The sequence below is a fragment of the Ips typographus genome, linkage group LG9 (genome assembly GCF_016097725.1).
Source record: "Ips typographus isolate SLU linkage group LG9, UJ_Ityp_2.0, whole genome shotgun sequence".
NCBI classification, from domain to species: Eukaryota; Metazoa; Arthropoda; class Insecta; order Coleoptera; family Curculionidae; genus Ips; species Ips typographus.
The window spans coordinates 8,922,456-8,942,311 of record NC_138430.1 but is presented as its reverse complement, the minus strand read 5'-3'; the positions used below and the strand labels follow the sequence as shown (position 1 = coordinate 8,942,311).

Here is a 19,856-nt window from a genome sequence, read left to right as displayed (position 1 = left end):
GCCTCTCTAGCTCTTCATGTTACCGAGATAGTAAATACGTTCCTCGTTTTAATAAAGTTGGAAATGACTAGTTAATACGGTTTTACAACAGACTTTGGGTTGTTTTAACGTAAATCGTCCAATTCGAACATCAGTTTAGCTGAATAATACAGTACCTGGATATTTATAGTCCGACCGGTAATGAATTAAAATTACATTTAACGCGTTTCGCTGCAACTGACATTTATTGATACTGTCAGCAAAATACGCAATTCGAAACAATAAATTATTATTTCTATTTAAATGCAGAGCGAGTGTTAATAATAATAAAATTTTGCACGAGTGGCATCGAAAATTTACAACAACTTGAACCTTTCGATTACGTCGAGCATTTTTAATTTTAGGACTGGTTTGATTGGTTTCCCACCCGTGAATTCTAGGTGATAATTAAATACATTATCTGCATAACAGTAGTGGAATGTTGGATTGATATGCGTTTGATTAATTCTGCCTAGATTTGATATAAAATTGGCAGTTTTTTACAATGAAGTTGCAATGACAAAAGCGGATAACCAACCGTACTTAGTAGTAGATTAAAATTGCGTTGAATTTCAATCTGAATTCTTTGAAATTTTGCGATTGTTAAAAATTTTAACCAAAAAAAATGTGTGCCAATATAATTCTCACTTTATACATTTTAATCAAAAACTGTGACTTAAATTAATTGAACTACAAAAAAGTAAGAAATGCAATTAAATAAAATTTGAAAAGTCGTTACCCTCATCAGTCTGAATTGTGACTGTGAAATATCGCTTATATGAAGCAGAAAATCTTGTTTTCTTAGTACCAATACTTTTAGTAATTTATACATTACTTTTTATCGATTCTAAATGAACTAATTGGGCTTTTACTATGAAGTAAAACAACAGCTTAGAACAACCTCAAATAAACCCCGAAAAAAAGCAAAACAAAATAGATCAGCATTACTAACATCATGGAGGAGCAACTTGTACAAAAAAAATATGAAGGTTGCTCCTTCCTAAAGTGCTTTCGACGCAAACTTGAATAACACGAACCGTCCAGGATTACATTTAATTTCTAAAGAGCTTTTCTGAATCCAGTCGCAAGCAAGTCAAAAGTTCCCGACCTGCTAATAAACTCAATTAAAAACTGTTCAGTCTCCGGAACTTTCTGATTTTGTAAAATGGATTAATTATTTTAGCAAATTTATTACATTATCTTCACTTCCAACCAGTATAGAAAGGTAATAACATTGCAAAAAGTTGACTTATAGTTATTCGTGTACTTGCAGTTTAGAAAAACATCTTCTTTAGTAGTATTTATTAAACGGTTTCCACGCTGGATAATAAAAAGTTTTCTTAACAGACATGTAAGCCCTGTTTCATCAGATAAATTGTATCCCTTTAAGGTTTTTTTGCCTGAGTAAATAACATTTTAGAAAGCGTGACTTTCTTTTGAAAAGGGACTCTTTCAGGTCCGCGTGTCAAAGAAACTTTCGGGATCTTCATAATTCACTGCAAATGGAATACTTGTATCAGCTTTGACTTCAGTGCTATTTTAGGTTTCGGTTTTGTTTCCTTAATAATTAGGGCGAGCATAGCTTTAAAGGGCTTCACGGAAATAATGGTTTAATTTCCAAACAAAACAAAGTGTTACAACGCGTTTGCATTATAGGTTCTCGTGTAACTTTGATATTGGTCCAAAGCAATTTTCCTGAAAACCTTAAAGAGCATTTTCAGGAAATAGAATATTTTTAAATTGCACACTATTCTGTGAAATGGGTGGATTTTATTTCAGTACTTAAGTTAACGCCCTACTTTTATTTCGGATCTTTGTAGTTTGGAAGTTCAACATAAAAATCGGGTGGATCACAGTGTTTAAGCAACTAACGGCCCTTAAATTACACCGTTAATCCTTCCTCGTTGATAAAGGAGTTCTCAAACAATTAATTAACCGAAGTTTAATGATACCGAGACAATCCAAATATGTCCCATCCTAAGCAAGAACTTTAGAACCTAGTTTCGTGCAATTACAAGGCAAGATGTGCACATTTCCCCTAATGAAACCAAACTTTGAAGAGTCGAATAGGGCCTCCTAAGGGATGATGGTAAATACCTTTGAAGCTCAGACCCTTCGGTTTTTGCATCAATAAAATAACGTCTAAACCCAAAGAAAACATTATCTTGGTCCTGGGTTTGTATCACAGCAAAGGGTCAGGGTTTTTGCCTTTTCGGACTGTTATAGGGCGATAATGGAGGTTGATTTTAAAAACACAATCGAGAAATTGGGCCACTTTTTACATCTGTTGGTAATAAAATAGATACGCCACTTCGACCGTAATCTATTCGATTATTTTTGTGGAAACCAATAGAGCAGGATTTAGAGTACAAGTGCATAAATATTTATGGCAACTCGATAAGAAAACGGAATAAATCTGGGTTGAACTGGAAAACAGTTTATATTTACTGAGGTCCCAGAAGCTTCGATTCAATTGCAGCGGTTTATTTTGTGAAATTTTGATACGAATCGAAAATTGCAAGAATTATTGAAAAGCTCTAACTGGATTATTGAAATAAACTCATGCATGAATTTAATTTATTTTGTTTTCAAAAATGTTTTGTAAATTCCTTTTGTTGTTATTTACAAATGCTTTGAAGGCAAAATTGTCCATATAAACCATTCAGATTCATGGAAAACATAAAATTGTGCTGAGGCTAAAGATGGTTTTCAAATACACTCACTTTGAAGCATCAAATAATGAGGCAGAGATTTTCAATTATTAACTTCTTTCAAGCGAAATTTTTTTCCTAAAACCTTATTACGTTAAAGAGTTGCGTTGGAGTAGTGCCTTTTGATTAAAAGTTTTGCGAAAACCAACGTTCAAATAATTTTTCCAGTAAATGCCGTAAATAAAGTCAATTTACCCAACTTTTGTTTAAAATTGGCGTTACAAATAAAACACTTAAGGTGGAATAGGAAAACTTTTATGCACAATAGACGTAAAGACTGCTTTGAAATTTTAATTCATTTAACAAATATCGTAAACTTTCTAGGGACAGTTTTTGGAATAATTGCGTGCTATTCTGATGCAATTTTTTAAGAAAACAGTCACGTGACCGTGAGACTCCAATTGTGCTTCCCATTAAGCCAAATCTTAATAAATCCTGCTATAACACAAGAATATAATAATCTTTTTTGTACTTATTTTACTTAATTTATAAAATATGCCCTTTGCTGTTAAATGGAACCCTCCTGGAACAAAATCAAAAAAATTGCCAAAATTGCACATTTGCAAAAATTGCATTTTTTTCAATTTTTGCATGATTGTAACTTTTTTATTTGAATTCTTATAGATTTCACTAAAACATACGAAAAAGGAAAAAAAAAATTTAACTATTTAATTACCTAAAAATTAGAAGTTAAGCACGAAACCTTCAGATTTCTGTCAAGACAAATTTAGGTCATCAATCAGGTCCCCAGCAGCATGCTGTCGTTAAATTATGAGAAGAGATTTTCCGCTTATTAGCCCGCTAAGCAGATTAAGAACTAATTTATGCAAAAGCTACTTAAATGGGGCACTAAGTTGTCTCCGAGGCTAGCTTCAGAGTGGCACTACCATAAATCGTAAACAAAAAATAGTTAATAGAGCCGGATGTTTACTAGGTTAAAGCCGGAAGTTTCTCGTCTTAAATTAAATAGCTTATTAGTTTAAACAAAAAGCGTTTCTACTGCGTAACAGATGTCACCTTTGGGTAATGTTGTACACAAAATGTAAGCTTATCAGTGTACAAGTTGGAAAACAAAACCTGGAAATGTCATGCTAAATCTGTCAATGGACATCCTCTTGCTACTCCTACAAATAGACTAGCAGACCATTCTGTTCTGAAGTTTATCAGACTGGAAAACTGGGTCGTTCAAGAAAATTCTCTAGCCTAGTCAGTTTAAAATTATTGTCAAACCAAAATCGCATTAGAAACGCAAATAAACCGTCTTACATTCCCTCTTATACTTGACAAACAGAACTGTTATTAAATATTTAATGCTCCACCAAATTCGCAGACGTTTGAAAAGACGAATTTGTTGGCATCCGTTTCGTGTATCTTCGCAAAGTCAATATTAACAATATTCTGTTTAACTTCGTATGGATTTAAGAGAAGAGCAAATCACGCGAATGAATTTTCCCGTTAAGTTGGAAACAAAAACAAACAGGCACGTGTCTCTTTCTCAAAAGAAATGGTAATTCTTTTTTTAATAAAAACAACACTTAGCAAAACAAACTTTAAAAGCTAATGTAAATTGGAACTGCTCAACAAAATACGTTCAATTTGATTACCAAACGGATCAATTAAAATAAGAAAACTGAAAGGGAACCGACAAGAAAGCCGAGCTAATTTTTGTTTGTTAAAATTTAATCGAAACGGGGAGATCTGCTGCTTCGAAACGGTGTCGAAAGATCTCTCTTCAAAGGACCGAAAGGAAAAGTTATAAGAACAGACAATTACAGGCGTGCAATCTTCCCATCTTCTACTAGACAGTTTCAATTACTTTTAGGACATGTTTCTCTTTTTTAATTCTTTACCGTTTTTCTTTGAAAGTTTAGATTAAAGTGAAATTCACAAGCTGCATTCAGGCTTTTCTATTTAGAAACCACTCAAACGAAAGTTTTTAGATTCTCAATGTTTAATAAAAAACTTCTAGTTTTACAATGGATGGTTAACTCACATAATTGTCAGATTTTTTTTATTAATTGTTATTTATTAATAATTAAGGTAAAATAAATTTGGAAAAGTAAAATTCAGTGTGACAGAAAAATTCCAGTTTGACCAGTTAAAATATGGGTCTAATTGAAATTTGAGCACCCTGTAACTCGGTTATTTTTGAGTTCAGGGAGGTTGAACCACTCAAATTAACTGTCTTGAACTGTTCTTTCTAGCGGTGTAAAGCAAAAATAAACCATAAATTCTAATATTTTTATCTCAAAATGAATTTTGACTTAATGTTTCCCATGGATATATCAATTTCAAGCTTTAATATCATCCAATTTTACCGTTCGCGGAAAATCCATATTGCGGATAAGTTTACTCGGAGATGAAAATACTCTCGGTTGTCAAATTACACAAAATGAAATGAGAAATTGATTTATGCAATAATACATACATTGTAACTATGCTAAGGGATTTTTAGTATTATTCCTTTAAAAGAATTAATTCCTTTGATGACACCAAAAATGCCAAAAAAAAACTAAATTACTTCGACAAAAGAACAAAGTTTTTCCATATCAATTTATTGATGGCTGTTGATTTGTTACGTCTCATTTCGTTCTTAAAAGATTACGACCATAAATTTCGCTAATGTCCTCCTAACAGGACAATAGAATTGTTATCATAAAACGATTCATTGCCAAAAATCACAGAAATTTAAAACCTGGACGAACTTTCCATTATAGTTTTGGAAATAATTGCACAGATATTTCTTTTCGTACATTTTGCCAGTCCGGGGGGAGGTCATTAAATTAAACGGGACACAAAACGAAATGAAATACGACGCAAAGTATAAAATTACGTTGAAACCCATTGAAGTCAGCCTTTTCTTTAACCCTTATCTATTTCATTGAGATATCTGTTTATTTTGTTGGTTGATTTAAAATTATTTAATCAACTTGCAAAGCAGCAGCATTGCAAAGTTTTCAATAGTGTCCTAGGTCACTTTCTCACATTTCGACTCGTCGAATTTCAATAGGATGAAAACGTGCTTCGAATGCTACAATTTGAAAGACCGTGCAAATGTCCACAATTTAGTACCAGATGGATATCCTATATGACAAGTCCTATTTCAATGTGTTGGTGGCAAACAATCTTTACTGCTTCAAGTCGGAACGTTTTTAACTCCCAAGAGCAATCGAATCGCTAACAGAATACGAGATCATTTGCCTTTTCGTTTGTCTTGGATATCTGACGAACGGCTTTTTTCCATTTACTTATTCAGGGAAATGTATTATTTCGAAATGCCAGGAGATACGATCAATTTTAGACGTTGTAACAGAGTTGATGGCTATACGATTTGTGTTTTATTGTGCTCAGACAGAACAATCAATTTTCAATTGATATGTGTCGCATCGAAATGGTGACAGTAATCAATTTTGATGAAAATTGACCGTAAATGGGATATTTGCTTACCAATTCTCTTTAGTATTGAGATTTTTTTAAATCAAAATCCAACATAACAAAGCCGAATAAACTAGTCTGATTAAAACTAGCCTGAAACTTGCAGCAAATCTATTTCGAATCAATCTATCAAAATCCCCCTGATGCAGGCGCGTTTCAGATGATTACCTATATCCTACAGAATTGCAAGCTAAACCCTTAATCCGTCGTTTCATCATAACAAACCGTACACAACCGGACCAACAGTTTAAATCAAAGCCTCGGAAATCTCAAAGCTCTTTATAAAACCGTTTTTCAATCCTGGATAAGTGGCACAACAAACGACCAACAACAACTGCATCTGTTTAACTAGATATTATTGAAGGTAAACACGACACAAAAAAGGGATTATAGGTATTTTGAAAAAAAAAATTAAATAAGTTGTCTTTTATCAGATTAGAATCTCCAACTCTTTTTGAGATATTGCACAAAACCTTAAAAAAATAATAACTTCCCATAGTCGTCCATAAATCCGATTTAAACTCTGGTTAAGGCAAACATTGTAAAAAAAAAACAACTTACGTGAGCAAAAAATGCTAATTTTTGAGCTGGCAACACTGTACTGACCAAGTGACACTAATCAAAAACGGTCACGTGACCATAAAAAGATTTAATAGTGGTAAAGGTGAAATTGTAAAATACAGGTCACGTGACCAAAAAAAGAAATTTCAGAGCTGGCAACATTGTACAGGCTAGGTGACACTAGTGAAACCAGTCACGTGATCATAAAAAAATAATTTGACCTGTGAAAATTTCCTATTTGAAATTTAGACAGACAGTGGTAAAAATTTAAATGGTAAAATACACGTCATGTGACTTTTGGGAATGCAATTTTTGATCTGGCAACATTGTACTGGCCAAGTGACACTAGTCAAAAACAGGTCACGTGACCACAAAAAATACAGTCTGAATTGCAAATCTGATTTAAATAGCTGTCTAAAATATGTACAAGTTACGTGACCAAAGAAGGTAATTTTAGATCTGGCAACACTGTAAAAGCAAGGAGGCACTAGTCAAAAACAGCCACGTGACCATAAAAAGATAGTCTGATATGCAAAAATCCGATTTAAATAGTGGTAAAGGTAAAAATTGAAAAATACAAGTCACGTGACTAAAAAAAGTAATTTTAGAGCTGCAACATTGTACAGGCTAGGTGACACTAATGAAAAACAGTCACGTGATCATAAAAAGGTAATTTGACCTGTGAAAATTTGCTAAATGAAATTTAGACAGACGTGGTAAAAATTTAAATGGTAAAATACACGTCATGTGACTTTGGGAATGCAATTTTTGATCTGGCAACATTGTACTGGCCAAGTGACACTAGTCAAACACAGTCACGTGACCAGAAAAAGATAGTCTGAATTGCAAAAATCCGATTTAAATAGTGGTAAAGGTAAAAATGGTAAAATAAAGGTCACGTGACCAAGAAAAGGAATTTAGAGCTGGCAACACTGTAAACAGCAAGGTGACACCATCAAAAACAGTCACTAGTAGTTTAAACGGTGAAAATTCGATAAATCTAATTTAGATAGTGGTAAAAGCTAAAATTGTAAAATAATCGTCACGTGACTTAGGGAATGCAATTTTTGACCTGCAGCATTGTACTGGCCAAGTGACACTAGTCGAAAACGGTCACGTGACCATAAAACAGGAGTCTAACTGCAAAAATGTGCAACATCTAATTTAAAAAATGTTGAAGTCGAAAATAGTAAAATACAAGTCAAGTGACCAAAAATTGGTAATTTTCAGCTGGCAACACTGTGCAAGTAAGGTGAAATTAGTGAAACACAGTCACGTGACCATGAAAAAAGTAATTTGAGCTGTGAAAATGTACTAAATCTAATTTAGATAGTATGACGTACAATCTAATAAGAGAAAATGCTGTGTAGGTCAGAAATGAAGATAAATCAATGGAAACATCTAGCAATAGATTGAAAATGACTAATTGAAAGAATAGATCGTCATAATCAAATTATCAGTTTGCACACTAAATTAGGCAAAACTATGTAACACGAAAACTTCTATTTCCTGCCTGGTTACAAAAATAGCTTTTTTCCAAAAAAAAATTTGTATTGCAAAATCAACAACCCTGCATATTCATATCAATGTTTTTTTTTTTTAATAGCAAACTAGAGTTGTTTTAAACAAAAAATGTATACAAAAAATATTAAATAACACAAAGTTTTTGGATTTTGAAGGAAAATATAGAATTTTTACTGACAATAAATGATTTTAACATAGAAATTTGAACCTGAAACAGTATTAAATTCTGGAAATATGATAAGTATTTCAAAGTTGATAATAATTTAGGGAAAATTTGACTGAGGTATTAATTTAATTATCTCTCTACTAGTTTTAGAGTTTTTCAGATATTTCTCAGTTTATTTGAGCAATTGGAGAGTTTTAATGTCTACTGCCGCAAAATGCATTATAAATTTGATTATCGATCAATAAAACAAAAAGAAACAAAATCGTGACAATATTCTTAAGAGCCACAATGCAAATTTAAACGGACAGCAACTGGAAGCAATGTCCTGGAAATTTGCAATTCAAAATCGAAATCACAATAGAAAGAGTCTTGTGACACAGTTTTAACAGAAATGTATCGATTAAAATTACTTCAATTTCCAATAACTCCATTGTAACTGTGAACTATTAGGTATTTGTCGCCTGATTGCCTATAACAGTTTACTCAGATGATTTACAAGCTGACAAAACAAAGCGAATATCTATTTGAGCCAGTCTGTTTTACATAAGGCAAACTGTTGCAGAACTTCTGGAAATGTTGAAGAAGCTTAGACTGCAAGATAAAGTGACATTTAGTTTTTTTTTAATTCAAAACTAGTTTTCTGGTCTGAGTCGATAAGACTTTCTAATTAAATGTAAATTTTGCTAGACTAAATATTTTCTTACTGCAAAAATTATTCAAAAAATTTGCATACCTATATAAGAACTATTAGTTAACACCCAAAATACTTTGAACGGGTCAACCATCACCCAAAATAATTCCAGAAAAATATCACATTGCATATCACACTATCACTACTCAAACTCGACCTCACTCACTAAGTCATATAGTGTCATCAAATTATTAATGTGATGTTCAGTAAACCAAGATTGGTTGGTTTTTTGAAACTCAATCAAAACAAACAAATAATAAAAATTTATTTAACTTTCGCAAAAGTATCGTAGTTTTCGGTGCGAAACATTCCAGCTACGTGATAAAGCTTCGCGTCACGATGTTTAAAGCTGAGCCAGCTACACTGACAAATTAGAGCTGAGCGAGAGCGAGCCAGAGCGCAGGAATAGAGGTTGCCACGTCGAGTGAGATGTAGTGAGGGACTCGATTGGGTAATTTATTTTGCCCGCCAAACTTGGTGGTTAATTTACTTTTTTTGCCGCCGAGATTTAGAATAAATACCACAAGGGCTAATCGCTTTATGCACTACGGAACGAGGAAAAATTGACTGGAGCTCGAGTTTTTTTTGAGCTAAAAGAGTGCGAGTGGAAGTAAGTTTTAGCTTAAAAATTGATTCACTCACAGTCCTAACAACTTTTGTAAAAAGTTGATTAACCTAAAACATATAATAACAAAACTATAAAGTGCAGCTTAGTGGAAGCTCAAAAACTAATATTCACAACTAAAACAAAAAACAATGTTTTCTACTTCACATAGAAACACAATAATGAAGGGTTTGAAGCATATAATATTAGATTACAGTTTCATAAAGCGCTCAATTAATTCAGCTATAAAGTGTAAACACTTTTAGTTTAAATTTAATGAGAGGCACCTTGCATACACAAAGCCTAAATAAAAATAATAATTAATTTGATAGTAATATTCGGTTGGTTTAGTAATTCAGATAGTTGCATTCAAATATTGACTATACAGTTATTGTTTTAGTTTTTTTTTGTATCATTACTGTTAATCAAAATTTAGCCATTAAAGTATATTATTTATAGAATAACCTTTCAAAGTTTGATTGGCAGTGCAAAAGTTTAATAAAGGCAAACTCCCAAACAACTTTTTTGCGGCAAAACTGCTTGGGGACTAAAAGTTGCTCGAGTTTTGGGATAATGTCGTCTGAAAGTAGGCAAAAGTCCTACAATGCGGATGTAATTCCAGTTTTGCTTCGAAAATGAGTAAAATGACACTTGTAAAGTAAAAAATTACCCGGAGGCTAAATAAAGCTGCTACTTATGATACAGTTGAGTTCAAAAACAAAATTTTTAAATTTTAGTTAAGAGGAATCCTCTTTTTAACGTGACAGTGACTGATATAAGGGAGTTAATACAAAATGCAGTACGTCCCTGGATTTTAGGTTCAATTTATTATAATTATATTTTTTGTATTTTAACTCACTTTCCTTCTTTTTCAAAGTTTTTGTACAGTTTGTGTGAAGTAAGAGCTGTTTGTGGAAAATATACAATACTTCCCTGGACTTTCAGGTTAATTCACTGCTTACATAGCAAATTTCAGGGCCGTAACCCCCAGATTTCAGAAGTACTGACTGAAATTGGGTTTTATTGTATTTTAACTAACTTTCCTTAATTTTCAAAGGTATTTATCACAGTTTGTGTAAATTAAGAGCTATTTGTGGAAAATATACAATACTTCCCTGGACTTTCAGGTTAATTCACTGCCTACATAACAAATTTCAGGGCCGTAACCCCCATATTTCAGAAGTACTGACTGAAATTGGGTTTTATTGCATTTTAACTAACTTTCCATCATTTTCAAAGGTTTTTTTCACATTATGTGTAAAGTAAGAGTTCTTTGTGGACAATATACAGTACGTCCCTGAATTTTAAGGTTAATCCACGTCCTGCATAGCAAATTTCAGAACCGTAACTCTCATATTTCAGAATTGGGTTTGCATAAAATAAAACAAAAAACCTGATGACGGTTGTCAAAAACGAAAACTTTACTGATGATATTGGCACGTTGAAGAGGAAGAAGAATAGTAATAGTATCTTGTCGAGCTCCATGACGTTACTTGACAGAATGTCACATGATCAGGAGTTGATAATAGCAAGGATGTCACGTGGATATCTATGTCAAATGATTGAACAGAGAATTGAAAAATCATTTGATCATTATCAAGTGTTATTCTGCTAAATTAATTAATTATACACGCTAAATAGAGAGAAAAACGTATATGCTAGGTAGGTGTACTATTTTTGTTTGAATTTAAATTTCACCCAGTTAAATAATAAACAGTTTTGAAAAAGCTTTGTTTACGAAATTAATTAGTTTCAGTTGCATTTCCACCGCAACTATAATAAACTCTTTTTACCACGTGAAATAGGATTTTACTATTTATACCCTACATTGGATAGTGTATTGTTAGTTAAATATGAATATATACACTACTCGTTTGAATGTTTCGTCATATTATAAGCAGCTATCATTGTAGAATAACAATCAAATTTAAATAAGACAAAGTGTAACAAAATTGCTCTTTAAAGGATTTCAATCTGTACTCCTTTATTACTTAACATCATTTTTAAGCGGTTTAATTAATTGCCTCTTTCTAGCATTATCGGATCAAACATCAGATTTAAACGATCGAGTATAAATTGAATTAGCCAGTTCCCGATATCAACGAGATTAACCACATTAGCTTCAATCGAACTCGAACTTGCAGCAATGCAATCATTTAATTTAAACTCTGCTGTAATTCTCCTTTTTAAATTGCTTATGTAATGTAAAGTACGACTGTTTTTGATGTCAATTTTACAAAAATTAATACAAATTACTTTTTTGGAACAATCGTAATAAAAACTGGAAAACTTTATGTATTTGATGCTACATACTTTTTTAATATTCATTGCAACTTTTATCATGAAAGTGCCAGTAATTCAACCATGTAAGCTGAGTATTTACATAGTAATGGTAATCTAGCTTAAAGTCCTCCTAGAAGCACTTGCAAATAAATAATTTATCATTCACCTGGTTTCGACATAACAGAGCTTAAGTCCACTGTTTATGTATTGGATAAGTTTTCTACTTAACCCTGCTCAAAGCTGGAGAATCAATGTAAAAACTATTTAGGAAGCATTAACTAATAATTTGAATGGCAGCAAAAATACAAATCCCTTTGGTAGTAATTAAAAACAATTTTTTTAATGAACGCACCAAACGATTTCTAGCTGTAATAGGGATGACACGTTTTCACGTAGTTTAGCTTCACACCTCTTTTTGTCCATTGGAGTAGGTTTTTTTTAATATTGTGCTCGTATTGTTGGCCCTTTGAGGCCGTCTGGGACGTTTATTAAAAGTTCCAGCCGACCTTAAAAGTTTGAAGTTGTGCCCCCACAACCTAAAACTAGCAGGACTTCCAAGAAAATTTTATCGAATCCAGGCTGAAAAAGAATGGAAATACATTTTGTCCATGTAATAAGTAAAATGAGATTTTACATTTTTTAAGGAATTTTTATTATGCTTGAAGTTGAAACTTCAATTACAGTAACACCACCATGCACAAAATTTGCAATTTCCTGTTAAATCAGACTATTGTTAACAATGTATTTGTTTTGAAGTTAAATAAGCTCATGAATGTATTAGCGGACCAACTTTCCTCAGGCTATCAGCCAACTTAAAACAAGGAACATATTCAATTTCAGTCGCACTCAAAATTTCTGTAAAACTTTGAAATTGGAAATTACACTTCAGTTGGCAACAGGAATTCAACCAACTGAAAAGTGCTGGTTTTTTCACTATTATTTGAAAGCCACGACCCGTGAATAAATGTTATTTATTGTGTGTTGCCGACCAAATTTTCAGCATCGTCCCTACAAATATATCGCAGTAAAAAAAAGAGAGTGCCGACAAATAAATCATACAGAAATATCGGGTGGGGAGGGGTTAGTTTGAATATGTAAAATTGGAGGTTACGAATAATGGGGATTTCAAAATTTATAGGTTTGGTTTTTGTATTGATGGGAAAGGTCTTGAAATTTGCTCTATCTTTTGCTTTCTATGACATTTTGACGTAACTTGTCAAATAAGGGAGTAATTTAGGGTCAAAGCAAGGTGTGTCCCAAAATATGTGATTTTAGGGTGAAATAATTTTGACGCCTTCTAGCGTCCAAAAGGTGTTATCAATCAGCTCATGGGGGGACATTTTTAGAAAGCTTGAAATCTGCTCTATCTTTTGTTTTCTATGACATTTTGACGTAACTGTCAAATAAGGGAGTATTTAGGGTCAAAGCGAGGTGTGTCCCAAAATATTTGATTTTAGGCTGAAATAAATTTGACGCCTTCTAGCGTCCAAACGGTGGTTATCAATCAGCTCATGGGGGGGACAGTTTTAGAAAGCTTGAAATTTGCTCTATCTTTTGCTTTCTATGACATTTTGACGTAACTTGTCAAATAAGGAAGTTATTTATGGTCAAAGCAAGGTGTGTCCCAAAATATGTGATTTTAGGGTGAAATAATTTTGACGCCTTCTAGCGTCCAAACGGTCTTATCAATCAGCTCATGGGGGGACATTTTAGAAAGCTTGAAATCTGCTCTATCTTTTGCTTTCTATGACATTTGACGTAACTTGTCAAATAAGGGAGTCATTTAGGGTCAAAGCAAGGTGTGTCCCAAAATATGTGATTTTAGGGTGAAATAATTTTGGACCGCCTTCTAGCGTCCAAACGGTCTTATCAATTAGCTCATGGGGGGGACATTTTTAGAAAGCTTGAAATCTGCTCTATCTTTTGTTTTCTATGACATTTTGACGTAACTTGTCAAATAAGGGAGTCATTTAGGGTCAAAGCGAGGTGTGTCCCAAAATATGTGATTTTAGGGTGAAATAATTTTGACACCTTCTAGCGTCCAAACGGTGTTATCAATCAGCTCATGGGGCGACATTTTTAGAAAGCTTGAAATCTGCTCTATCTTTTGTTTTCTATGACATTTTGACGTAACTTGTCAAATAAGGAAGTTATTTATGGCAAAGCAAGGTGTGTCCCGAAATATGTGATTTTAGGGTGAAATAATTTTGACGCCTTCTAGCGTCCAACGGTCTTATAAATCAGCTCATGGGGAGACATTTTTAGAAAGCTTGAAATCTGCTCTATCTTTTGCTTTCTATGACATTTTGACGTAACTTGTCAAATAAGGGAGTTATTTAGGGTCAAAGCAAGGTGTGTCCCAAAATATGTGATTTTAGGGTGAAATAATTTTGACGCCTTCTAGCGTCCAAAAGGTGTTATCAATCAGCTCATGGGGGGACATTTTTAGAAAGCTTGAAATCTGCTCTATCTTTTGTTTTCTATGACATTTGACGTAACTTGTCAAATAGGGAGTAATTTAGGGTCAAAGCGAGGTGTGTCCCAAAATATTTGATTTTAGGGTGAAATAAATTTGACGCCTTCTAGCGTCCAAACGGTGTTATCAATCAGCTCATGGGGGGACATTTTAGAAAGCTTGAAATTTGCTCTATCTTTTGCTTTCTATGACATTTTGACGTAACTTGTCAAATAAGGAAGTTATTTATGGTAAAAGCAAGTGTGTCCCGAAATATGTGATTTTAGGGTGAAATAATTTTGACGCCTTCTAGCGTCCAAACGGTCTTATCAATCAGCTCATGGGGGGACATTTTTAGAAAGCTTGAAATCTGCTCTATCTTTTGCTTTCTATGACATTTTTGACGTAACTTGTCAAATAAGGGAGTCATTTAGGGTCAAAGCAAGGTGTGTCCCAAAATATGTGATTTTAGGGTGAAATAATTTTGACGCCTTCTAGCGTCCAAACGGTCTTATCAATTAGCTCATGGGGGGACATTTTTAGAAAGCTTGAAATCTGCTCTATCTTTTGTTTTCTATGACATTTGACGTAACTTGTCACATAAGGGAGTAATTAGGATCAAAGCAAGGTGTGTCCCAAAATATGTGATTTTAGGGTGAAATAAGTTTGACGCCTTCTAGCGTCCAAACGGTGTTATCAATCAGCTCATGGGGGGACATTTTTAGAAAGCTAGAAATCTGCTCTATCTTTTGTTTTCTATGACATTTTGACGTAACTTGTCACATAAGGGAGTTATTTAGTTAAATCTGCTCTATCTTTTGATGCAAGTCAATATTTTGACAGAAAATTCAAAATGGCGGCCTGGGACGCCATTTTGTCAGTAATTTCTTAAAAACTACATGAAATTTCCTTCAGAATGAGGTGCAACTCAATATTTGACAGAAATTCCAAATGGCGGCCTGGAACGCCATTTTGTCTGTCATTTCTATTTCAACTTTTTTGAAAAATGAAAAATTATAAAATGCCTTTTTTGTGTTTATTTCACCTAATTTAAGGTTGTTTATCTGAGATCCTTGTTTTCAAAATTTGCCAAAAATGCATTTGAAAAGAGAAAGGTTGTAACTTTTTTATTTAAAATCCTATCAATTTCGTTAACAGGCCATTAGAAAGAGGATAAAAATACTAAAAAACTCGCCCCTCTAACTCCTCACGTTACGGAGATATTGAATCTTAAAAAGTACTTAATTATTTGAAAATATTGTCAAACCTCAACAGTAACTGAAATAGTTAATTTACATAATTTGAAAATTCCCTTCCTACGTCGATCTATAATGTATGTACTCTCTGTCCCATGAGAAACTTTATGTCAATTTCTTGGTTTTTAAATGGCTTTAAAGAGAGTTTAGTTAACCTACATATGTCAATATTTTGCACAGTAAATTGCCTATCCATAAACAAAATTCATCTGTCGAATTTTCACGGTCATAAAACTAAAAAACCCATCAAACCGACTTTATCACGTAACAGCCGATATTTAGGTGCGCTCAAAAAAAAAAAAAGTGCTGCGCTAATCTAGAAACTTGAAAACATCCCCGTGATTTAAGTAACGGCCAGGAAAATAATGTTTTTTTCGGTTTAATAAAGCGAGCGAGGCAGCTTTTTTATTACGACATTTTGGGGAAAAGTTATGACGTCATTTAAAGTTATTGCCGTGTAAAGGAATTAATTGGCTTGCGTTGAACCGAAACGAGCACCTCGATTCGAACGAAACGATTTTTTTGTTGGTTTGATAGCAGGAATCTACCAAGGCGACTTTCAACTCGGAAATTAACTAATTATAAACATTTCTCAGTTGGCACATTGCAGAGACATTTTGAAACTTTAAAGAGCAGAGAAGAAGAAATAGAGAAGAGGAGAAGATGACTAAAAGTTCACGCTTTATATTGTTTGATTATGATATTGTTTGTTGATTTCCATATGATTAACTGAAAACTCTCAAAAATCGGTAATATTAATAATAAAACTAGTAAATAAGTATAATAATAATATGTGGAAGTGAGTCAAGTCAGCAAAGAACGAAGAGAACAATATAGAATATTGAATTGAATGACAAACATTGACAGTTTGTCACACAAATGAAAATTTCTAGATTTGCCCAACACACTTTGAACCAAATTATACTAAAATTTGTCAGTTTGGCAACATTGGAAAAAAACACTTTTGAATCAAATTAGCAAAATTTGTCAGTTTTTTACACATTTCGATCAAATTAATTTGAAGTTACAAACTTATTATTATCTCTAATTACTTAATCTTCACTTGAAGGTTGTTTTAGCTGCTACTGATTGGCTAACCAGTCTTCTAATTAACAGTTTTATTTTAACATAACGTAAACATGTTCTGTCACAATACTGACCTTAAAGCTTAGATTCTAATTCGTAGTTATGTATAGTTAACTAAACCCTACGTAATCATAATTTCTAAATAGAAATTTTGTATTCATAGCCAGAAAGACAACGCTTGTGTATAATTATGCAACCTAATTATGTCTTGCTTTCTATTTTATTCAGCTTGCAATTTTCTGTTTTTTTTCTCATCCTCATTTAATTTCCTATCCATAACCTAAAAAAACCGTACAAAATTTAGTACAGTCAGAGAGAAAGACGGTGTCAAAATTTGAAATGCTAAAAACACAGTTTGAAAGGACATTCAGGAACAAAATTGCCTGCAAAACCCATTTTAATCAGAAAATGACTGTTTTAAGCACATTTTTGGAATCCTCATTAAATTTCCTATCCAATAACCTGAAAAAACAGTACAAAATTTAGTACAGTTAGGGAGAAAGGCGGTGTCAAAGTTGAACTGCCAAAACACAGTTTGAAAGGACAGTCAGGAAGAAAATCGCCTGTAAAACCCATTTGAAAAAAGAAAATGACTGTTTTAAGACCGTGTTTTTAGAATCCTCATTAAATTTTCTATCCAATAACCTAAAAAAAACACTATAAAATTTAGTACAGTCAGGGACAAAAGCGGTGTCAAAGTTTAAATTGCCAAAAACACAGTTTGAAAGGACAGTCAGGGACAAAATTGCCTGTAAACCCCATTTGAAATAAGAAAAATGACTGTTTTAAAGCACATTTTTGGGAATCCTCATTAAATTTCCTATCCAATAACCTAAAAAAAAACACTACAAATTTAGTACAGTCAGGGAGAAAGACGGTGTCAAAATTTGAAATGCCAAAAACACAGTTTGAAAGGACAGTCAGGGACAAAATTGACTGTAAAACCCATTTGAAATAAGAAAATGACTGTTTCAAGCACATTTTTGGAATCCTCATTAAATTTTCTATCCAATAACCTAAAAAAAACACTATAAAATTTAGTACAGTCAGGGACAAAAGCGGTGTCAAAGTTTAAATTGCCAAAACACAGTTTGAAAGGACAGTCAGGGACAAAATTGCCTGTAAACCCCATTTGAAATAAGAAAATGACTGTTTTAAAGCACATTTTGGAATCCTCATTAAATTTCCTATCCAATAACCTAAAAAAACACTACAAAATTTAGTACAGTCAGGGAGAAAGACGGTGTCAAAATTGAAATGCCAAAACACAGTTTGAAAGGACAGTCAGGGACAAAATTGACTGTAAAACCCATTTGAAATAAGAAAATGACTGTTTTAAGCACATTTTTTGGAATCCTCATTAAATTTCCTGTCCAATAACCTGAAAAAAAACAGTACAAAATTTAGTACAGCAGGGAGAAAGACGGTGTCAAAATTTGAAATGCCAAAAACACAGTTTGAAAGGACAGTCAGGGACAAAATTGACTGTAAAACCCATTTGAAATAAGAAAATGACTGTTTTAAGACCGTTTTTAGAATCCTCATTAAATTTTCTATCCAATAACCTAAAAAAAAACACTATAAAATTTAGTACAGTCAGGGACAAAAGCGGTGTCAAAGTTTAAATTGCCAAAAACACAGTTTGAAAGGACAGTCAGGGACAAAATTGCCTGTAAACCCCATTTGAAATAAGAAAATGACTGTTTTAAGCACATTTTTGGAATCCTCATTAAATTTCCTATCCAATAACCTAAAAAAAAACACTACAAAATTTAGTACAGTCAGGGAGAAAGACGGTGTCAAAATTTGAAATGCCAAAAACACAGTTTGAAAAGGACAGTCAGGGACAAAATTGACTGTAAAACCCATTTGAAATAAGAAAATGACTGTTTCAAGCACATTTTTGGAATCCTCATTAAATTTCCTATCCAATACCTGAAAAAAAGTACAAAATTTAGTACAGTTAGGGAGAAAGGCGGTGTCAAAGTTTGAACTGCCAAAAACACAGTTTGAAATCACAGTCAGGAAAGAAATCGCCTGTAAAACCCATTTGAAAAAAGAAAATGACTGTTTTAAGACCCTTTTAGAATCCTTATTAAATTTTCTATAGGATAACCTAAAAAACATTACAAAATTTGGTACAGTCAAGGAGAAAGGCGGTGTCAAAAATTGAATTGCCAAAAACACAGTTTTAAAAGACAATCAAGGCCAAAATCGCTTGCAAAACCCATTTGAAATAAGAAAATCACCCTATAACTGTTATTGCAACTATTTTGTGATCAAACTTCAGATTTAATACATTCAGGTTAGGTTAGTATAGTTTTACAGCTCAATTTGTCAACCACCTTTAATAATTCAAATTAAATTTTGAACAAAACTGCATAAAATCAATATATAAATAATGAAGGACATAAATCAAATTAGTTTTGCCTGCAAGCATTGATTAAAATTGTTTATTTATAGTTTTTGCTCTCCCATGGCTTATTGTTGCAATCAATTAATACGTCATTTTGAACGTAAGGGATTAAAATAACGATGAAATTAAATAACCTAATTAGTATATAGATATTGTTATTCCTAATAATTATAAATATTGTTTCCTCCGATGTTAGTATTGCAGCTAGCTTAATGTAATGTGATGTTGAAATGTTAATTTTCATTAATCCCAACCAAATAATGAACAATATTACTAATGCATGTCGGTTTTTGTTTATATCATAACGTAAACAACAAATATTATTTCATTAAGGATGTAAATCAATGATTAAATTAGAATAGTGTTTTGGATTTGAATACTGCTATACTAATGATGTGATTTAGCTCATACAAAATTTACTGTATAATTAACTACATAGTGTTAGAATAATTCGCTGGCTAATCCCCTAGTCTATATATAGAAATTTTTATGATAATACTGAATTCCCAATGGTGAAATATTTTATGTGATATTGCCAGCATTACAATTGCGTGGGATCATTTTACAATTTGATTCCGAATAATTCCGAGAAATCCTGCTTAATTTAAGTTTTATCCATGTAAATTGCTATGCACGTAGAAAGTTATTGT

The 19,856-nt window shown here is 32.7% G+C and overlaps 1 protein-coding gene across 15 annotated transcripts in view; it reads right to left on the bottom strand.

The window, feature by feature from the left end:
• CadN (neural cadherin) overlaps positions 1–19,856 on the bottom strand; it is a 209,599-nt gene that overhangs the window by 57,882 nt on the left and 131,861 nt on the right. The window contains exon 1 of one of the 15 annotated variants that reach the window (XM_081986200.1): positions 9,149–9,348. The exons of the other annotated variants lie outside the window; for them this stretch is intronic. Coding sequence (XP_081842326.1) covers positions 9,149–9,236 — 88 coding nt within the window. The 5' untranslated portion in view covers positions 9,237–9,348. Of the gene's footprint in view, positions 1–9,148; positions 9,349–19,856 lie in introns of those variants that run through there. 15 annotated transcript variants of the gene reach the window in all.